Source organism: Pelodiscus sinensis, chromosome 5, assembly GCF_049634645.1.
Source record: "Pelodiscus sinensis isolate JC-2024 chromosome 5, ASM4963464v1, whole genome shotgun sequence".
In the NCBI taxonomy this organism is placed as follows: Eukaryota; Metazoa; Chordata; order Testudines; family Trionychidae; genus Pelodiscus; species Pelodiscus sinensis.
In genome coordinates, this window is record NC_134715.1 from 75,814,269 (window position 1) to 75,835,770 (window position 21,502).

A 21,502-nucleotide genomic window follows, 5' to 3' on the forward strand; every position below is an offset into this window, starting at 1 on the left:
TGCAGCTTTGTGTCCTGGAGTGGGCACCTCTCTGAAGATGGTGAAGTTGTTCTCCATTGAGTGTGCCATAATAAAGTTCACCTAAGACTGACCAAGCCTGCTCCAGATCCCAGGGAGGCTCATTTCTCTCCTCCAGAAAGAGTGTGGATCAGCCTGGAGTGAATGCCAGTGTATGAAATGGAGCAAGGCCTCCAGAGTTGTTCCATCCAGGACAGTCAGTTCTGGTGCTGTATCCAGCTCTGGCAGAGTTAATCACTCCATCTTTGTCCTCAGATGATGTCATGGTTTTGTGGCCTGTGGCTGCTTCTCAAGCTATCGTAGTGGAGTTCCTGCAGAACACCCATGAGTTAGTGTCTATCCCATAGTCATCTGCCCCTCAGAGAGCCATCCTGCCCATTAACAATGAGCCTGCTGGCTTCAATAACACTTGCAGGGTGAGACCCAGTTTTGACCTTTGCGGCCTGAACAAATATATCAGCTACATGAGATTCCAAATATTACTCTATCAATATCCTCCCCGTGTTGTCTCAGAATGACTGGTTTGCCACACTGGATCTTTAGGACACCTAATTTTATGTGGCAGTTTTTCCAGGCCCAGGAAAATTCCTTTGATACATCATAGTGGAGAGCCATTTCCAATATATGGTCTTCCAGTCATCCTCTTGTCTACCCTTTTGGTATTTACGAAATTCCTGGTTGTTGTGATTGTGTTTTTCAGGCAGAAAGGAATCCACATCTTCCCAGATCTGGGCAACTGGTTACAGAATGGTAGGTACAGAGAGGAATGTCTTGCTCACATTGACAACACTGAACTTGCTTGACCACCTGGGTCTCATCCTAAACACTGGAAAGTTAACTCTGATTCCCACTCACAAAATTGAATCTATTGGGGCCCCCTCTACATGTTCAAGAGCATTTCTGCTGACCTACTGTTTTCAGGTGATTTGGCACTTTTGCCTCAATCTACAAACTCAGCCTTCCACAAGTTTGGATGTGGCTGAGGCTCTGAGGCCACATGTCCACTGTCCAGCTCTTCACCCATTAAACAGATAGTCTGTCTTCTTCAACTGGTCTTGAGATCCTTGCAGTGGTAGATACCCCCAGAGAATGTTTGCCAGGGCAATCCACAATGCACGTCACTTTTCTGGACTCTATCAGATACTTAGTGGTTCACATATTACTGACAATACCACCACGATGTATTATGTGAACGAGCAAGGAGGAACACACTTCAGGATGCTCTGCCAAGAGACAGCCAGGTTGTGGCAGCTCTGCATTGAGGAGAGCATTACACGGATAGTGACCACTTGCCTGGCGTCCAGAATCACAGAATCATCTCAGCAGGAATTTTTCCCTGAATCATAAGTCGTGTCTGAAGACAAACATCGTCCAGGACACTTTCATATCTTTGGGCATTCTGACAATCTACCTATTTGCTTCAAAGGACAACAGGAAATGTCCCCTATTATTCTCATAAAGGAGTCTCAGTCCGAGCTCCCTTTCAGACACTTTCCATCTCAGCGGGCAATCAGGTCCCCTGTAAATCTGAAAATCTGCTTTTCCCCTAACACCAGTCATGCCACCAGCCATCCTCATTCTAAAAGCGGATATAGCCAAACTCATTCTGATTGTCGCAGCATGGCTGAGATAGTGCTGGAGTTCCAATTTTCTTGTGCTGTCAGTTCAGCCTCCATTACCCCTTCCTCTCCACACTGACCAACTGACTTAAAGTCACGGTCACATGTTGCATCCCACGTTCAGTTCCCTGCATGCCCTGGAGTGGCTACTTCCTGGCTAAATGGGGAGGAATAGCAGTGTTTGGTGGCTATACCAAAGATCCTGCTCAGCAGTGGAGAGTGGTTTCCAGAATAGCCTTATGCAGTGAAATGGAAGCAGACTGTGGTTTGATCATTGGCCTGCGGAATTCAACCAGTGTGGAACTTTATCCAGTGTTGGACTTGGTAGTACTTGCTGTACCTGCAGTCACTGGTCAGTTCGTTGGAAGTGCATTTGGCAGAGATATTGGCATTTCATCCCCCATTCAGGGACGGTCAGCCTCCGTTTGAGCTCTTGGTATCTTGTTCATTTCTGCTGTTGTGTCAGAAAACTGTGTTTCTAATAGTAATAACATCCAAAAGGAGAGTCTGGGAGTTGCTGGCTCTGGTGGCAGATTCCCCTTGTACACAATTCTCTAAAGACTAAGGGTACGTCTAGACTACATACCTCTATCACCAGAGGCATGTCGATTAGGCTACCAGACATAGGAAAATGAAGCGGCGATTTAAATAATCGCCGCTTCATTTAAATTTACATGGCTGCCGCGCTGAGCCGACAAACAGCTGACCAGCTGTTTGTCGGCTCAGCGCGATAGTCTGGACGCGCGGGTGGCGACATCAAAGGTATTTGTCAACCACCCAGGTATGCCTCCTGGCGACAGAGGCATGTAGTCTAGATGTACCCTAAGTATCTGTACTGCTGCGCCCCCATTTTTGTCTAAAGTGTTTTCTTAGTTTCATTTGAAACGGGGTATATTTACCTGTGTTCTTTCCTAAGCAGCGTTCATTTGAAGAGGATATATGAAATGTCAGTTGATATCTAGACATCTATCTGAACAGGCCTAAACTGTTTCATGCTTCACCTTACCTGTTTGTGTCTCGTGCAGTTAGTGTGAAGGGTCAAGCAGTCTCTTCACAGACTCTCTAAATGGATAACATCCTGGTTCAAGACTGCCTATGAGATAACTTCAGCTATGCTTCCTCACCAGGGCAAGCTCATTCTAATGGTGCGCAAGCAGCTCAGTAACATTTCAGTATTGGACACTTGAAGGGCTGCTCCATGGTCATCCACACACACATTTGCCAGCCATTATACCAATGCTGCATCTTGCAGAGCAGCTGCAAGTTTTGATAGGGCAGTATTGCAACTCTTGCAAATGCAGACTCTGAGCCCTTCCTCCTCGGGTGGGTACTGCTTGTGAGTTACCTAAGTGGAATACATGGCTACATCTATTTGAAGAAGAAGAAGAAGAAACAGCTACTTATTGTAACTGTGGTTCTTTGAGATGCAATGCCAACAGGCTCGTACGCAGGAGGTGCGAAGGGTTCAAAGGCACCTTCCTATAATCCCCAATGGTCTCGATTCCAGCCGGGCAGGGAAGTCTGGGGCTGATTTGCATTGTATTCTTATAAATTAATCTTTTATTATTAAACAGAACTATACTTCCACTTTTACTTTTGCCAGATAGCACTTTTCACCTCCTACCCAAACCATTTGATCTAAATTGGTAAACAGAGCTTTCCCATTCTCCAGGCAAGCAGTTGAGCCAGTTCTGCTACTACTGTTTGGCTAACTGGCGCGATTCACACATGTGATTGTATACCTCAGATCTTCAGTTCAGACACTGCAAGAAGATACTCCATCCACCCTCACTCTGTGTATTGAAATTGAAACCTCTTACTCTGTCCAGCGTAACGTTTAACTAGCATGATCAGGGAACTGATGTTGTTAGTGTATTGTACTGCTGTACTAGCTTTATCTAAAGTCAAAAGGGAAGTGGAAGTGGCAACTTTTAAAGTTAGCTTTATTGTATTATCTGTATTTGCAATCTACTTTTTAGTGTCTCTTTATGGTAAAAGCCATTAAAATGAATTAAGAGTAACACAACAGTCAGGATGTTAAGGCAGAATGTATTATGGATCTTTCAAGCTCTTTCATGTATTCATAGTATGAGTTTTATTGTGAGATTATTAAAATGGGTTCTTTTGGTCAGTTTCATATCCAAAGTAACTCCTTTAAAGTAAATGGAGTTAAGAGTGAATTTGGCCCTTTAATTATAATTAAGATACCATTATTACCTTCCCACTTTACAATAAAAAATGTGGCTTTTGGGTTCCTTTCTATGAAGGAAGTGTGTTTAGTGCACCTGAATAACCAAAATTACCACTTCAGGATCATAACAGGAAAATTATATTTTCAAAGGCAGACAGATTGGGAAAAGTACACTTTAACAGGGTTTTGATTGTAAAAGAATTCTTTCTAAAGTCAAAAGGCGTAGAAGGGTAGGGTTTGGGGGGGATTGTAAAATTCTGGAATATGTTATCAGGATTGGAAAAACTTCTGTTATACTTGCGTTATATTTTTCTGAGGCTGGTATTCAATTTGTGTGCAGCATTTGTTGGCTCCAGGTGCCTTTTTTTTAAGAGGTCATGAAATCCTAGTGCTTTTATCTCCCCTATAGTCAGACCTAACCCTGCCACCAATCTGCACACACAACTATTATTGCAGAATGACAGTAGTCTCAGGATATACATGTTGTAATGGTTGGTTTGTGACATCCAAAATGAAAATGAATGAAAATTTGAAAATGATGGTTATAAGCTGTGTAATGAGATTTCATGTGAGATACAAACATCAGGAATTCATGAATTATATATAAAAAAGTTTTTCATTAATCTACCCAGCCTCCACAAAACATTTGGAAAAAGAAGTTAGAAAATAGGAAAGGGTGTATTATTGTCTGTCATACACACCTTAAGTGGTATGCAAATTGTCCACCTAAGCCAAGGCAAAAGATTGCCAATGAAGAGCAGAACTGTACCTATTATAACATGTCTCAAAGTTTTCCACAACACATAAGTGATTCTTAGTTGTTCTGTTTAGTCCCCACCTGAATTCATTCCCCTGTGTATGGTTTTGAAATCATTTCCACAGCAAATAATTGTCATTAACAAAGGATTATGGCTATAGGTAGAGAATAAATAGCAGGAGTAAATGATTCATTAAAATAAAGTTTGTCTTCAAGCAAACATCCCCTAAAAAGAAGAGGTCTAATATAAAAGTAGAAGTAATAGGAGTAGAATTGACTTTAAAAATCTTGACCATAGTACATAAAAATTGGTGTCTCAAGTTTAGGTTTTTCTGTCCATATTTAGATTCTTTATTAAGTTGCCTAATTTTGAGAGAGGCTGAGCACACAGCCACTCCCACAGATAAGCAATTTACTTGCATTAAATTAACTTTCTATATTAAAGTGAGATTACAACACTAATGCTGTTCAGACATTCAATCGTGCAAGTCCTCATAGTGGAGGACACTCGGAATCTCAAGGCTTGGATGTTAGCAGCAAGAAATATTTGAAGAGATGTGTCATAACTGGAAATATTACAGATTTAATAGAAAATAGCTACCAGAAATGGTTTGTGTTCAAATATACACACTGACGGGGAGGCATAAAAATATGGCCTAGAGGAGAATTCTCATAGCTCAGTTCAGCCACATGGCTGATTCAGTGAACCAATACTGTGATTTAGTGCACCAGCCAGGAAAGAAAGGTGATATATTTCACATGGAAGTTATTTGCCTGAATGAAAAATTCAGATGTTTGATATTGGCTCAGACTTACAAAGTTTGTGTGAGAACTTCAATTCTGTTTAGTACTATACCTGCATGATAACCTGTTGACTAGTGAGTACTTCTGCAATACACTTTTCAGCAATATGTTTGAGTAATCAAATGGGTCTGATCCAGTGATGTTGACACTACATGCAAACACAGGAAGCCTGTTTGAAAACATCCCAGTCACTTTCCTTCTTTAGTAGATATATGGAGGGGTGTTTGTTTATTTGTTTATTTAATTTATTTTGCTTTTTAGTACTCGAGAGAGCCTGGCTTCCAACACTTCAAGTATTGTTGAAAGTAATAGACGTCAGAACCCAGCCCTGAGTCCTGCACATGTTGGTGCAGGTCCAATGTTCAGCTTTCGAGCAACTGCAGATCCTCCAACAAGTGAAGCTGAAAAACTGCAGAAACCTGCTAACTGCCTACAAGCTTCTGTTACTAGTGTTTGATAGTCATTCTGCCTCTGTTCTTCTGTCTCATCCGATACAGCAAAGTTTACGACACTGGGACTGATGTTTACATCTTTGGAAATAACAAGCATCTCATCCACGGTTTTTGTGCTTGCTTTAAACTGTGCTGCTATGTAGGGAAAACAAAGAAATCTTAATTTCAAGGTATTGCTTTTCACATTTGCAGCTCTGTAGCAACAGACTAGCAGTAGGGATAATATGTACACCTTGCTTCACTTAATTGTAACTGAGCACATATATGAAAGTCTAGACACTGTAAGTGTAATCTGCATTTTCAATGTCCATGCAGTTGCCAATTCCATTTAAAAATGCCACAGATGTGTGATGCCCCCGTGAGTGGTTAAACTTGGCCACAGAGTTGATCCTTTTATTTAAAAAATTGAGCCACCACTAAATATAAACAGCTAGGTCACCTTGAGGGAAAACAAAGCCAAACATGATTAGTAAAGACCTAGCTCTGCCTGTGAATTATTTATACATCAGTCATTTTCACTGTGAGTTTTTGACACACAATTTTGCAAGAATCTATAAAAAGCAAGTCAAAAGAGGTCATGTTTTAAGTCTGTTGGGTGGGAATTAAGGGGGAAATGCTGCATTTAATTTTTATTGTTTCAAAAGTATATGAGATGCTTGTCTTAAACTTACTATGTTAACCTTCCAGAATTGCAAACAGAGATGTAGGCCTTTTAATTCAGGTGAAAGGAGGGGATGTCTAACAGTGTTTGAGGCAAAGCAAATAGTTACAGAAAAGGTGGAGGGGTGGGTTTAATCAAATGTTTGAGGTGATGGTCTCATTAGTGTGGCACATCTGGTATTCCAACTTCCTGTTAATAGAATAATCAGACTATCAATGTGTTTGAGCAAAAGAGAAGTTTTGTGTGGTACAAATGCCAAATGTGGCCTGAAGAGTTGATTTCTTTCTAATGGAAGGACATAATTCTATTTTAGATAGCTTTTAAGTAGAATGCCTAAATTAGGCTGTTGAAAATAGCATGCATTGTAGTGGTTATCAAAGGAGAATTTTAGAGAATTATAAACTTCAGGCCTTTTAGTCAATGGATATAATTTACAATTCAACATTGTACGGACATAAATAGCTTTTAAAATTACACATGATTAGAAATGAAATGTGTTCAAGAAATCCTAATTCTGCAGGTGTGGCATATTTTATTTGTACTCCCTTAAATTGTTATTCCAAAGTAATTTATGCTAAATGATTACGCCAGAGTAACTTCTTACAGATAGGCTAACTCCGAGTAATTTTTAGGTATAAAGGACCATGTTCTGCTCTGTTACTCATGCACATGTATACAGCAGCAAGCTGTCTCCAAAAGGTCCCATAGTTGCTATTTTATCAGAACTGGAAGAAAAGCTAAAACATTAAGAAAGATGTTTAGCAACGTAAATATTTACCCTGTCTTTTGTTGGTACCCAAGTATTACACCCCTCAGCACATAATAAAAAAAATATTTTCTTCAGTTTCTGGTGACATGTATAACTTGTATAAACCATTTGAGCTTGACTCATGTTTTGTATTGTCATCAGAATGAATCTTTAGTAAAGATGCAGCTTTATATTACATAGTTGGATATAGCTTACATACAAATGAAAAGGCTTTATAACTCTGGACTTGATTGGCTTCTGATTCTGTGAGGTATAGCACACAGAACCTTTCTCTGTAATGCACACAACTAACTGTTTTCCTTATTTTTATGCATAAATTCCATTTCATCAGAGCAATAAGGCCTTTCAGTGCACATAAGGGAAATTACTGTATTGTGCTTCTTAGTTGGTTAAAATCACTTGGCCCTCTAGCCTCCTGCCTTATCATACCTTCCAAGCCATGCTATAATGACCTAATAATACATTGCCTGTCACATCTTATTGCTTAAATATATACCTTCAGGATTGCTTATTACATGCCGACTTCAGAGTCTTTTTTGTGAGGCGTCGTTGCATACAATACAGTGGCTGACTGTGATTTTTTGTTTCTGAGATATGCTCTGATGTTAGTAATATGTATCAATTCAGTAAATAAAAATGTTTGAACAATATCTTAACTTATAGCTGATTATCTGAAACTACAAATTGCAGTATTAAAATGTGAACAACAAAGACAAAGTTTACTTCTTTGGGGAAAACGTTTTTTATGTTATAAACTTATTAAAATTTATACAGGTACAGAAGACATCCTTTCAGAGAAATAACATAGTATCTATTTTAAAACTTTACAATATGTGATTTCCCATAAGCCAACAGACAACATAAAATGTCATATTAATGTTGACATGGCATACTACTGGTATTAATGTAACTCGGAATATGGAATGTAAACAGAAGTTTCAAATAGAAACATTCTGATCTTTGATTTTCAAAAAAATTCAACAAGGGACTATAAAGAAATTCCTAGTAACAAAACCATAGGAGTAAAGCATGTGTTACCTTAATCCTTCAATGAAATCATAGCCTTGTATTACTTGGTTGTTTATCTATCATTCTTCTTACTATTTAAAAGTTTACAGAATTACATTAGGTTGAATCTCTGTGTTGTGTCAACTTTAAAGGGTCAACACAAATCTGTTGGCATTTTGCACACTTTAATATGTATTATTATAATACAACATGTTACTTTTATGGTGATTTTTTTACATATATAACTACCTCCATGAATTTGATGAAATGCAGCAACATAAAGTGTATTATAAAAAGCAAGGTTAAAAAAAATTCTGAATCCTAAAGTTATGGTGTTCTCTTATGTGTCAGTGTTTGCATTACAAAATCATTATGTTTTCATTGCTACGATTTTCTTTTACTGTATTAAATTTGGCTTTCAGTTTAATAATTTGAGTTTTTGATAAGGCCACATAGTTTTGTTAATAGTAACCGGAAGTCTAATACCTTCTTTTATCTCGCCTTTACTGCTAAAGATTTTATCTAGTAGAAAATCATAATACTAATTGTAATTTAGCAGATTATTATTCCCACGGGGTATGAAATATGATGGGCAGTTTGGGGTATAACAAAAGACACACCAGGTATTATTTTTTTGCCAATCTTCAAACACTTTGTGCCCTATTCTGCCTTCACTTATACCAGCATATCAAATCAGACCTCTTAAGTGGCAGGAGTTGTGCACTATCCCACTGTCATTTAAATGATGTGCGCTTCATTTTCTAAATTCCATGCATCTTAGATACTTGCTTCCATTGAAAATAATGATAAAACTAATTGACTTTACTGAAATTAGTATCAGGGACCCTGAGTAAGATATATATTGAGATGTCCCTCCTGCAAAGAAGCTGGGCAGACTTCCAATAAATAAGGGATTAACTGTAGATTTATAAACAATTACAAGTTGCCTTTTAAAAAAAACTAGAAAAATTTCAAATACCAGGGAAAATAAGTGAAAGCTGCCCCTTAGCAGTTCTAATTTATGTACAAAACCTGCGTTAATCATGACTTTTTTTACATTACTCAGCTGTAAATTAGTCTGCAATCATTAGATGACTCAATTTTGCTTTGTAAGTATTTCCATTTTTAAAAAATAAGAGAATAGTACTCAGCAGAGCGGAGTAAAATGCTTGCATTGTAGAAAGCAATTCTCATCCCCATTCAAACAGTAAAATCTATTTGAAAACAAAGTTTTTAATTAAAAAAACTTGGTCTTATTGCCGGTGGTGGTAGTTTATTTTTGGAAAAAATAGAAATCATGAACAATATTTGAAGCCCATCATAAACTATTATTATATTTTGCACTTACAGCTCATGCCTTTTACTTGAGAATCTCAAAGCACTTCACAAACTATTAATTCAGCCTCACAAGCCTGTGAGGTAGGCAAATTTCATTATCCCTATTTTACTCACTGACATATTGAAACATAGAAAAGTTGTGATATATCCAAGACCACTCAGAGTCAATGAAGTGCTAATCAAACTGTTTCTTTATTTCAGTTGAGTCATGATAATAGTTTTAATGTTTTAATATTTAACCAAAGTGCTTAATGTTTACATTAGAAAGAGATTCTTCTGAGGTGTTAAATTTATTAGAGTAGGAGAGAAACTAGTTTATAGTCCTGCAATGGTTTTGATATTGGAAGTGCCAAAAAACATTCACATTTCAGCAATAGGGCTGCTGCCAATAGTGGTGTCAGAAGTCAATTTTAACTAAAAACATGTTTTTCAAATACATTTTACAGGACTTTCCTGAAAGTGATACATCAAATTGCTATCCTGAGTAAATAGATAGTCTTAATCTAGTGTCACGCCATCATTTACAATCCTCTCTGCTCCTCTGAAGAAGACAGTATAGTATTAAAGAGAAATGCTGCAATTTTTTACATAATTCCTTTAAACATATATACTTAAATGTTACCCTTAATATATTAATGCGTCAGAATTTCCTGTTAATATACAGCATGCCCAGCTGGAATTGTTGAAGTGACACTGGTGTAAAAGAAGAAGAAGGGGGTTATCACTTTTTTTTTCTTTTGGTAGCAGCATTCCCAATTTTTTGCTTTACACAGGTTATATCTGGAATAACCCTACTGGTTTACACTGGGGTGACTGAGATTAGACTCAATCTTTAACTCCATTGGAGCTTTGTTCTGATCTAAGGATTTTTGTTTCTTTCTCTGGGTTGAATATGTAGGAGAGGCAGAAGGCCACTTACACCTGGATTTGAAAATGTGACTTTGGTTGAATAAACAGATGTTTCTCCTATATAAGAAATCTGTAGTGAAATGCACGGTGAGCAAGCCTCCTACCCCCCTGGTCTGGATACTAATGCACAACCATCTGTTTTGCACAATGGAAGGGCAAATCTCTGTTCAGTATATTGCACTCATCAAGCTGTACAGTCGATAAGAGCCACCCAAAGGATGCCCATGTGAAAGTATGAAAGGTCTGAACAGGGCTGTTAAAGTAATTGGCCCAGATGTTACTTTTAAACATAAAGGAGACTTAGTTTAAAGGGATCATACTTCTGCAGGTAACTTTCTGTGAGTGACTGAATGTGACTGTCGCATTAGGTTAAAATGAGTTAATAAATGCAAGTGGGACTTACTGTATGTTAGAAGGGAGTTTTGCAGCCAAGACTGCCTTGTATAAATGTGTTTGCACTGAAAATAAATTTTAAAAATTACTTGGTCTCTGGTTGCTGTAAAGGTCATCCAAGATGGATGTTCTGTTTATATTGTATAGTATTTCATATGAAATAATTACAGTTCATGAAATGTCTTCCCTAATGTTACTGATTTATAACAGCACATTTGTAACATGGTTTTTATTGTGTCAGTGTACCATATTGTAAATGATGATAACTTGTCATGCTTAGTATAATAATTTAAAGGAGAAAAGGACAGGGATTTTTGTAAGTCTATATATTTGAAAGTCCCTCCATATGGTAATATTGTGTACATGTTGTTTATGTAGTGTTGTGTGAAATATCCATTTTGGATTGTGTTACTTTTTAAGATATTAAATAACATTTGGTTATATGTTTTCAGTGATTTTTTGGGCTCCTTCAGGGAATGTGGAGGGCACGTGTCTTCTCAAGTTACATCCAGTGTTTCTTGCCCTCATTTAGTAAATGCAAAAAATAAAGGTAATTGCGGCTTAATATTTTTATGGATACTGAATGAAATCGCTATGATCATATCATAGAATCAGAAGACACCCCTGGGCATCATCAAGTCCAATATAGCAGAACCAAGCACCATCTAGACCAGCAGTGGGAAATAAAACTGCGGCGGTTTGCCAGGCTTAGCCCCTAGTGGGCTTGTGCTGCTATATTTATGTATGCCTCCGCAGGTACGGGTGATTGGAACTTCTGACCAATGGGAGCTGTGGAAAGCAGCGTGGACTGGGACATAGTTTCCTGCAGCTCCAATTGGCTGGGAACAGCAATCCGTAGCCAACAGGAACTGCAGTTGCTCGTACCTGAGGAGGCACAGGTGTATATATATTAGCACTGGCCTGCTAGGGGTGCTAACTCTGGCATACTGGATCGGGCCCATAGTACAGTATTTGCCCATCCCGATCTAGACCGTTCCTGACAGGTGTGTGTCTAACCGGCATTTAAATATCTTCAGTGATGGAAATCCACATCATTATTTCTAGTACTAGAGAAGCAATAGTGAAAACTAAACATAGGTATTGGAATTAAAACTCCCAATTTGAATTGGACAACTTCAGTGAGCACATTTATTATTGAATTTACAAAAATATAGTTCAGGTAGATCAGACTTCTATGAGATGGAAAATCCTTTAAAGCATTGCAATGTCAACTGGAAACAAATGTCTCTTTTCCTTTTTCTTTTCTTTGCTATCTGTGTAGTAGGGATGTTAGATACTGTGTAACTGAATAGTTGTGTAACCACATCAGATCTTAGCGGTTACACGACTGTTCGATAGTCCCTGGAGGAGGGGCCAGTAGCCAGTGCCGTCCCAGCCCCACTCCCACGCTGCTGCTTCTCCATCAGAATTGGTCTGTGAGGTGAACTGGACACACCTCCTGCCTGCCGCCCCGCACTGCTGCCTCTGATACATAGGCAACAGCGCAGGGGTGGAAGCAGCCCCTGTCCGTGGAGGGTCTGAGCTCCCCACGGACTGGGGCTGCTCTGTACTGGAGCAGCCTCTGTCCACGGGGAGCTTGGACGCCCCCATGAACGGGCTGTTTTGCAGCAGCTGCAGCAGCAGCTGCCCTAGCTCCCCGCGCTGCTGCCTCTTTCAGAAGCAGCAGTACAGAGGGGTTCAGGCAGCTCTGTGGAGCCAGTGCTGGGGGGGGAGCTGTTTTTTAAGCCAGCTCTGCCCAGCACTGGCTCCTGCCTCTTCCTCCCTTCCTCCTACAGCAGCAGCAGGGGAGGGATAGGCAGATCAATGGAGTTGGCATGCACAAAAGCCAACTCCCCACGTGTATCTCGTCCCCCTCACCCTCCACACTGCTGCTTCTCTATCAGAGGCAACAAACAGCACATGAGTTGGGGGAGCAGATGGATCTGGTGTTCGTGAGGAGCCTGCTTAACGCAGGAGCCCCACGGCCATGGCTCCCACCCCCCACCCACCCTCGCTGCCTCTGAGGGATCAAGGGGAGGAGGAATGCATGTAGGTGACAGGATTAACCAATGAGCCTAGGCTTATTGGTTAATCGTGTAGTCGTCTACACGTTTACAACCCTGCTAGGCTAGAACAGACAGTGGAGAGGAAAAAACACTAGCAAGTACCATCTAGAATCAGATGTATTGTTTGGTGAAGTGCAGATGACATTGTGAATATAAACAAACTTTACAAATCAGAAATGAGATGCACACAAACCATTTTCCTGCCCTCCCAGGGAAGTCAGGAGGAATGGTTATGAAGATATTCTGACCCCAGATGCTTTGGACTGGCTCTGGAGTATTGCCTTGACTACCAAAACTACCACCATTTTCCTGAATAAATATTCATATATGCCTCAAGGTTGGGTATAAAGTATTACGTGTTAATGTTTTGCATGTCATGTCAGAGTTTCTATTTGAAGTGGGTTCTGGCATCCAGTTCCTTGACTTGTCAGTTCTCTGTGATATGTGCAACTATAAATACTATGCATTCTTTTCTATAGACAAGAAAAACTTCATCCTTTCATCCATCCATCTGTTCCCTGTTGCTGTTTATAATCCCATCCCTAAGAATTTTTTTAGCCTAGGAAAACTGGTCACATTTCAGTTGGGGTTGGCTGACGAATTTTAATTAAACCCTCATCTACTGACCCTTTCTCCTTGTGTAAATACACCCTAAATTGAGCCAGTTTAGACAAATGCTTTAGGTGGCTTGTGGTAAAAACAGCCTCACTAAGCATGCCACCACTTACCAGTCCTACAGTCTAGTTCTGGTAACCCTATCACTGTTATGCAGCAGTAGCTTGGATACAGGTATGGCGGGGGGGGGGGGGGGGGCGCGGGTTTCTCAAAGACATCTCTTCTGATTTTTCTTTGGTTTTGTTTGCGTATTTTTGGAAGATATCACAGGATGGCTTTTCAGCTCTTAGTCTGTGGTTTCACCTGCCCATTGTCTAGGAGGAAACCTAGATACTGTTCCCAGGCCCTTTATGCACATACCCTAGAACCATATTTGGAAACCCATTTTTCCTGAAACCTATTCAGGCTGAAGGTTCAGAAATCTGGACACTTCATGCAAATATCTTTGTGTTCCAATTTCCATATGGGAATATGCTTTAGTTTACAGATATTATGGCCAGTGTCCCAGTTACCAGAACTGTCAACCTGACATGGGTGTGGCATGGAATGGGCTTTAGAAACAAAGGGATTGCTGTGCTCTGACATCTCCCTAGAGTGGTGTTGAGAGAACATGGGCAGCAGCTTGATGTTCTGCCACTGGCCTCTGCTTCTGCTGGAGTAGACAGAGGGGTGGAATTCAGTCGTCTTGCTAGCTGCTGGTTCTGGCTGCTGCTTGGCCTGAACTGAAAGGGCCATCTGACAACTTCCTGCCATTTGATGGAAGGCAACTCCAGTTAGACAGAAGCTGGGTGCCTAGTTCTACCTGTTACTTACTTGGCTGCACCTGCCTGTGTGGAGGGGGACAGGGAGGTGTGGCAAGGGCGGAGATGAGGCAAGTGGAGTGTGGTGAGGATCAAGAGGACTATGGCCACTGATCCCTGGTTACTGCCCACCCATCTGGCCATGCATAGACAGCCCAATGTCACTTTAACAATAGCCCTGAGCCTATGGCCATGGGTAGGCTGATCAGAAATGTCAGGGGTCGGCAACATTTTCTCTGGCCCATCAGGGTAATCCACTGGGGGGCTGCGAGACATTTTGCTGACATTGCAGCTCCCAGTGGCCACAATTTGTCATTCCTGGCCAATGGGAGCCGTGGGGATTGTCAGCTGTCTTAGCCACTTCCCACAGCTCCCACTGGCCAGAAAGAGCAAACTGCAGCCATTGGGAGCTGCGGAGAGCCAGGCCTACAGACACGCAACAGCCGCCAAATGTCTTGCAGCCTGATGGCCACAAACCAAAGGTTACCGATCCCTAAACTATGTTCTCTTGCTCTTTAATTGGTGCCCTTCATTCCAGCCATAGGTTTCCCACCTGGAGTGACTCTAAGCATGCAGCCTGGAACATCTCCCTAGCACTCCATATCAGGTAATATAAACTCCGAGACAAGATTAATGTGGACAGCAACTAAAGGAGATTCTGGCTGGCATCTCATCAAGAGATTTTAACAGCTCTCTGTCTAAACATGGTTTTATTTAAGTTGCTTCAGAATCAACTTGGTCACAGTGGTTGGTTTCCACGCAATAACTTTTTAAAAATATACACAGTGTCCTTCCTTTTCTCCACGCATCCCCCTGTATCTAGTGTCTGTACCTTTTGTGTGTGTGTCTTGAGTTTTCCTGCAAACTGATTTTTCTCTAATGTATCTTTCGCTTTTTCCAGATTATCTTCTGATTCTGCTTCTTTTTAGCATCTTATTTTCCCCATCAGTATTTCTTACTACTTCTCCTTCACTCTACATGTTCCCTATTTCCCCTTTTAAATTGAATTTCTTCCTTATTTTTTCCCCTTACCTCTCTCAAAATCTTATCCTCTTTGTACAAACTCTTCCTCTTTCTTCAGTCTCTTTCTCTTTTTCACTCCTTTCAGCTAATTTGAAATAGCCCAGTTGAAGAGAATAGCTCAATAGCTTCAGGAAAGGAGCTCCTGTCATTATATGCTTTGTGAAATGCTGCTCAGGATTTATGATTTCAAAAATGTGAAATACGCCCAGCCTTTCATCAGGACTGCCACTTATATATCCTCCTCCTCATTTCCCTCACTAGCCTTTAGTCCTGCAATGTGTTCTTCTACCAACCTTCTCGGTGTGTATTTATAGCTGAACGAAGATGACTAAAATCCCAGCCTGTGAAGAGCTTTGTGATGTGTTTAGACCAGATTGCTTTCCTCTGCACAATAGGGCAAGGTAAGTGGGTTTTGTGTTTTGTTTAAGTCCATTTGTGTTTCAAAAATTGCTATCTGGATGCTGGTTTCTTATCACATTTTCTGAACTAAGATATGTAGAGTTCACAATTCAGACTCCCTACTTGCTTGATGCAGCTGATAACATCAAGGTATAGAAAGTCTTGCAGCAATTCAAAGGTCCAGGAGTTTTGGTGGTCAGGACCTTCATGCTGATGTCCTGACAGAAAGGGATGGACTAAATGAAATAAGACACAGCATAAAAACCCAGTCTGCTAAATCTGAAAAATACTTTTATAAATATCATTTTCATTAATAAATACTTAATAAATATCATTAATGTTGAGCAGTGTGATGTATTATTAATCTAGTCTTCTATAGGCAGATCTGTTCCAATATTATCTATGCTTCTATGTTATATAGAGCCCCAGGTGCTATATAGAACCCCATGCCTAGTGGATTTCAGAGGTGATGATTTAATCAAGCAATTTATGTTGCAGGATTCCTGTTCCCTTTATATGAAGTATAAAAAGGTTTTGCAGGAGAGTGTGGGAGCAATGCAGAGGGACCAACTTGTGCAACATGCCCATTTCCTGAATGGGTTGTTCCTCCATGAGCACATCACTCCTGAGCTCTGTCTACAGGTTTCCAGTCATAGACCTGGTCATGATCAAGACCCAGCAACATCAGTGACCATTTGTATTTCAGCTAGGCATGTGTGCTCCTTGGGGGGGGACAGCAGTTTACAAAGCCTAGGGTGAAGTGTGTAAGATCCAAAATTGAAGCAGTCTCAGATTGATGGTGTTTATTGGTGGAAGTAACTTCCAGAGGAGCCCAGGCTAAGCCTGTGTCTGACCACCATCAGGACCATCTTATTTTCCCCATCAGTATTTTCTCTTACTACTTTCCATGCTCTTTGGCCAAGCATTCGCACTGAAATCAGCACGATGATGATGAGAGAAAATATGCCCCAAGTGCAGTCTCCTTTTTGAGCCGTTCCCTCTTCTCTCGCCATCCAGAACATCTCGTCTTGTGGTGCCATGTAGCAAGAAGCAAAGAGACAAACGAATGAAAGCTGTCGTGACTGAGCTAGCAGCATTTCTGTCTCTTTTCAACATTGCACCAAGTGTGTCCTTACAGGGGTCAAGCCTCAGCTTGAACATCTCTGTGGGTGGAATTCTGCAGTTCACTCTGTCTTGGGTCAGGACCCTTGAGTTACCGCCCCTGGGGTACTACCTCTGACTGCTTCAGAAGGTCCAATTAGAGTGCTGAGTCTGTTAGTTTCCCTTCAGCCAGCTAAGACAGCAACTTATTAAAGTGATCCAGAAACAACTTCTTCAGAACAAAAGCATTATTTAGTCTTTCATCCAGAAGGTACAAAGCATGTAGGGCTGAGATGTAAAACAAAGAGTTCTACACACACACGCACACACACACACACACATTGCCTTACCTAAACTTCATTTCTCTAGCCATCTCTCAGGCAGGTCTATCTTATTCCCCATCCCTTAGGTGGTATAAATAGCCAGCACTGATTGCAGCATGCTCCTCTCGTGAAGTGAGTCTCCCCAGTCTGTCAGATTGGTCACAGAAGGAGTGGGCAGCCTTTCCCAGCTCATACAACCCTCTTCCCATTTCTAGGGTCTTGAAAGTGTTAGAATCTCCTTTGATCCCCACCTTAGTCTTGGGAACAAGTTTCCCATGGTAGCCTGGATAGAGCCAGATAGGTAACTTCTCCTTACAATTGATGCCCCAATCCTTGTTATCTTAACACCTTTCAAGCTCTGCATCTGAGAGGCTTATGTCATTGTTTTACCTTCTTGCTCAGAAGCTTCAGAGGGTAGCCGAGTTAGTCTGTACCGAATAAACTTAAAAAACAACAAATGGTCTGGTAGCACTTTAAAGACTAACAAAACATGTAGCTCAGTGGTCCCCAATGCAGTCCCATGGCGCCCACCGGGGCATTTGTGTGCCTGCTGAATCATCTGGGCCAGCCCCTGCCCCGAGCGCATGGCACATGTGCGGTGGCGGCCCCGGGAGTGCAACGTGTGGGCAGTCCTTGCCCCAGACGCATGGCACATGCGTGGTGCAGGGCGCGTGGGTGGCTCCTGCCCTGGGCATGCAGGACATGTGCAGTGCTGGTCCCGGGCGCGTGGCGTGTGGCCGGCCCTGCCCCCGCTCCCAGGCACGCAGCACATGCGTGGTCCCGTCCCCAGACACATGGCGCATGAGTGGCCCCGCCCCCAGGTGCCTGGCAGCCCCGAAAGGTTGGGGACCTCTGATGTAGATGTTATCACGAGCTTTCTTGGGCACAGCCCACTTCTTCAGATGCCCAGAGTTTTGAGTTTAGGATATGCAGACCTAAAATAAATAGAGGAGAAGGGAGAGGGGGAGGGAAAAAATGGAAGGGGAAGGGAAACAAAGAGCAGAGGGTATGAAAATATCAAAGGGAAAACCAAAAAGGCAGAACTGGTAACCTATAAGCACCTAAATATTGGGTAGTTAAAGAAGCAGATAAGGATCAAAGGATAGCAATTAGAGAGGAAGGGTACTAACGCAAGAATCTACACAGACAACGAGTCTGAATTGAATGTTAGGTTGATAATGTCCCAACCATCTGTTATCTCGATTGAGGAGGCCATGAGTGTGAGAAATGAATTTGTGGATGAATTGTAATTCCAATGCCTCTCTGTGTATTTGGCTTGTAGAATTGGTTTGTGACAAGATAGCCACTTGGAGATCTTTTAAAGAGTGATTAGGTAGGTTGTTCTCCAACAGGTTTCTATATGTTCCCATTACATATATCTGATTTCCCTATGGGAAAGAATCAATAGATACAAATCAGAAAAAAAACCCTAGTTACAGCGCTGCTGTAGCTTACCCATCACCAGTGGGGCTGGATATGTTAGTTTTCAGTATTTCAGAGGGCTACCGTGCTGTGCTCAGGTCTTCCCTTTATCTCAGGCAAACATATGCTGGACCCTGGTTTCTCTTACCCTTGCTCATTAGCAAATGAGGGCCTTTTGTTCAACAAGAGCTACTTTTTCTTTGTCATTGTGTTGGGTTCTTCTCTCAGCAGCCCCTTTCCGAGGCAGGTTTCTCTCAGATTTCTGCCGTGGCTCAGGGTTTAGCATCTGCCAATGGTGGGGGTGAGACTAATCACTTCCTTCCCTAGCTTTCTCCTCAGTGTCAGGTTTCCCTCAATTTTCTTTTGTCTTTTTCTGTAGCAGTTTCACAGCAGAGATCTGTACATCTCAGCCACCTACCACTTTCACTTTTAGCTGCTCTGTTAGTGGGTCTCCAATGTGGCAGCCCCATAGAGAATTCTCAAAGCCCCTAACATCCTCCCTGGTGTCAGTGCCTGTCAGCTTGCTAAGGCCCAAATGTAGGGCAGGATGTGGGCAGGAAAAACCCACAGAGGGGGGACAAATTATTTATGCAAGAAATTTAAAATGTTGTGGGGTTCATTCCTTAAGGGTCAATCACACTCCATAAACTCCGTTCCATTATTCTTAATTTTCTTTAAATAAATGTAAGGGGGTATTACATTAGTGTGGTATGTAGGGAATCTTGGGACTAAATGAGTGATAGTCTAAAATCTGATTATATACGATGAGTGTGCTAGTGTCCTTTAGTGCCTGCCAGGTGCCTGCTGACTTACTCTTGGAGATAAATGGCTGCCCAGCCTCATGCTCTGGCTCCCTTCTCCACTGACAGCATATTGGCCTGCGAGACTCAGCTAAATCTAGTTTCTAAGCACCTGGCTCCTTCCGCACCTTCTGGGTCCTATTAGCCAGCTTGGCCCCAGTAAGGCCAAAAATGAAGGAGCTGTTCAAAATGCCTGGGATCATTAATTGGTAGGGGACACACACACGTGCGCACATGCATGCATACTCACAATATGGAAATGCTGGAATTAAGTTTAGCTAAGCAACTCCTGTATGGATATATGTAACAAGACTTTCTTTACATGTATGCAGCGCTTGCTGTTGATGTGTCTGTCCCCAGATGGTAATATCTTTTATTGCACCAACTTCACAGTTAATGAGAGACAAACTGTCGAATTTACACAGAGCTCTTCTTCAAGTCTGAGAAAGTTGGGTCATTAACAAAATATTACCTCACCTATGTCTCTCTAATTACATGATCACACTATTTTTCCATAGAGCCCATACTTTGTTCAGCATACAGAATAGACAGTGTTCACCTAACGAGCAGCCATTCAACACTGTATTTCCTGCTTGTTGTTCAGTTTGTGCTCTGGCACTTTATACACTACATGCTACTTAAATTCTGTTCTGAAACTAGAATTATTAATTTCCTCAAACTTTTCTATAGCGCCCATTACTATATTGTATGAATATTTCACAAACATCAAGTTGTTTTCACAACTTGCTGTGATGCAAAAGGGCAGGATTATCCCCATTTTACAGCTGGGGAATGGAGGCACAGAGGAATTAAGGGCTAATTCTGACTATCTAATTTGAGGTAACAAGGACCTATTTTTAAAGTATTTAGCAATATTTCTGTTTAAAGAATAGTTTCTTTTAGCTTGAGTTACCATTATGTGTGCTTCTGCCAATCATAGCAGAGGGTCACGAGTCAGGTACCTAGAAAATTAGGACCACACAATTAGTGATTACTATAAAACAGTTAGTTAATTTCAGTGACATGCCCTTACACTCTAGCAGCAGCAGGGATAGACTCCGCTTCTCCAAGATGGTATTCAGGTACCTTAAACCATGAGATCACCCTTTCCAGCAATCCTCTGCTACATTCGCTGCACACCTTGTAGCGTCTGGAACAAATAAGGCAGTGGCCCTACAGACAACAGCCTGCTTTATTACACAACCCTTATTCATCTCCTGAGCAAGTTCATCCTGAATGAGACAGGGGTTCGGTGGGGAAAAAAAGATTTGTAATCATGTCAATGAATTAAGGTTGGGTGGGAGATTTTAATTCTGCCATTCCCTAATGTTTTGAGAATTTCCTCAAGCTTGACTTTGTGTCCTTAATAATCTCTTAGGGTACATCTACACAGCAACATTATTTCAAAATACAGTAGACTTCCAATAATCCAGCACCTTTGGGACCTAGGTGGTGCCAGATTATCGGATATGCCGGAGTATCGGGAGGTACTCCAGTGGAGAGCTGTGATGGGTCTGTCGGGATCTGCACTGTGTCCAGAGGGTGGGCGGGGAATGGTGCTGCAAGGGGTGAACCCTCCGCCGTTTTGCAGGAAGGCGGGGGAAGCCCTGCGCAGCCGCCGGCAACAGGCCAGCTGGGGAAACCCAGCCGCCAGCCTGCAAGCGACAGCAGAGAAGAGGGTGCGAGAGCTAAGTCCCCGAACTTGCCCCGTTCCAGCTGCACTCAGCCCCGTGCCACTGCCGAGAGTTTCCGAGAAGGGACCAACCCGGCAGCACCCCAGCTGCTCCGCTCTGCTGCTTCCCCAAGTCCGCCACTCATCAGTTTCAGCAGCAGCAGCGGAGGACTTGGGGAAGTGGCAGAGCAGAGAAGCTTGCGTGCTGCCGGGTTAGACCCGCAGCGCCGCCCCTCTACCCCCCTGCTTGGCAAGAACTACTGTAGTCTGGACCACTGGATGCCGGACAATTGGAGTTTTTTACTGTAACTAGTGTTATTTCGAAATAACTTAGTCCGCGTTCACACAGCAGACAGTTATTT

The 21,502-nt window shown here is 41.7% G+C and overlaps 1 protein-coding gene across 13 annotated transcripts in view; it reads left to right on the forward strand.

Annotated features, from left to right (window-relative positions):
• The window catches only part of STOX2 (storkhead box 2), a 229,832-nt gene extending 218,472 nt beyond the window's left edge, over window positions 1–11,360 (forward strand). For 12 of the 13 annotated variants that reach the window (XM_025188239.2, XM_075930284.1, XM_025188238.2 and 9 more), the window contains one exon: window positions 5,651–11,360. In XM_025188239.2, coding sequence (XP_025044024.2) covers window positions 5,651–5,846 — 196 coding nt within the window. In that variant the 3' untranslated portion in view covers window positions 5,847–11,360. Of the gene's footprint in view, window positions 1–718; window positions 769–5,650 lie in introns of all 13 variants that reach the window. The other variant, XM_075930278.1, reaches the window with a different exon arrangement.
• The last annotated feature ends 10,142 nt before the right edge of the window (window positions 11,361–21,502 follow it).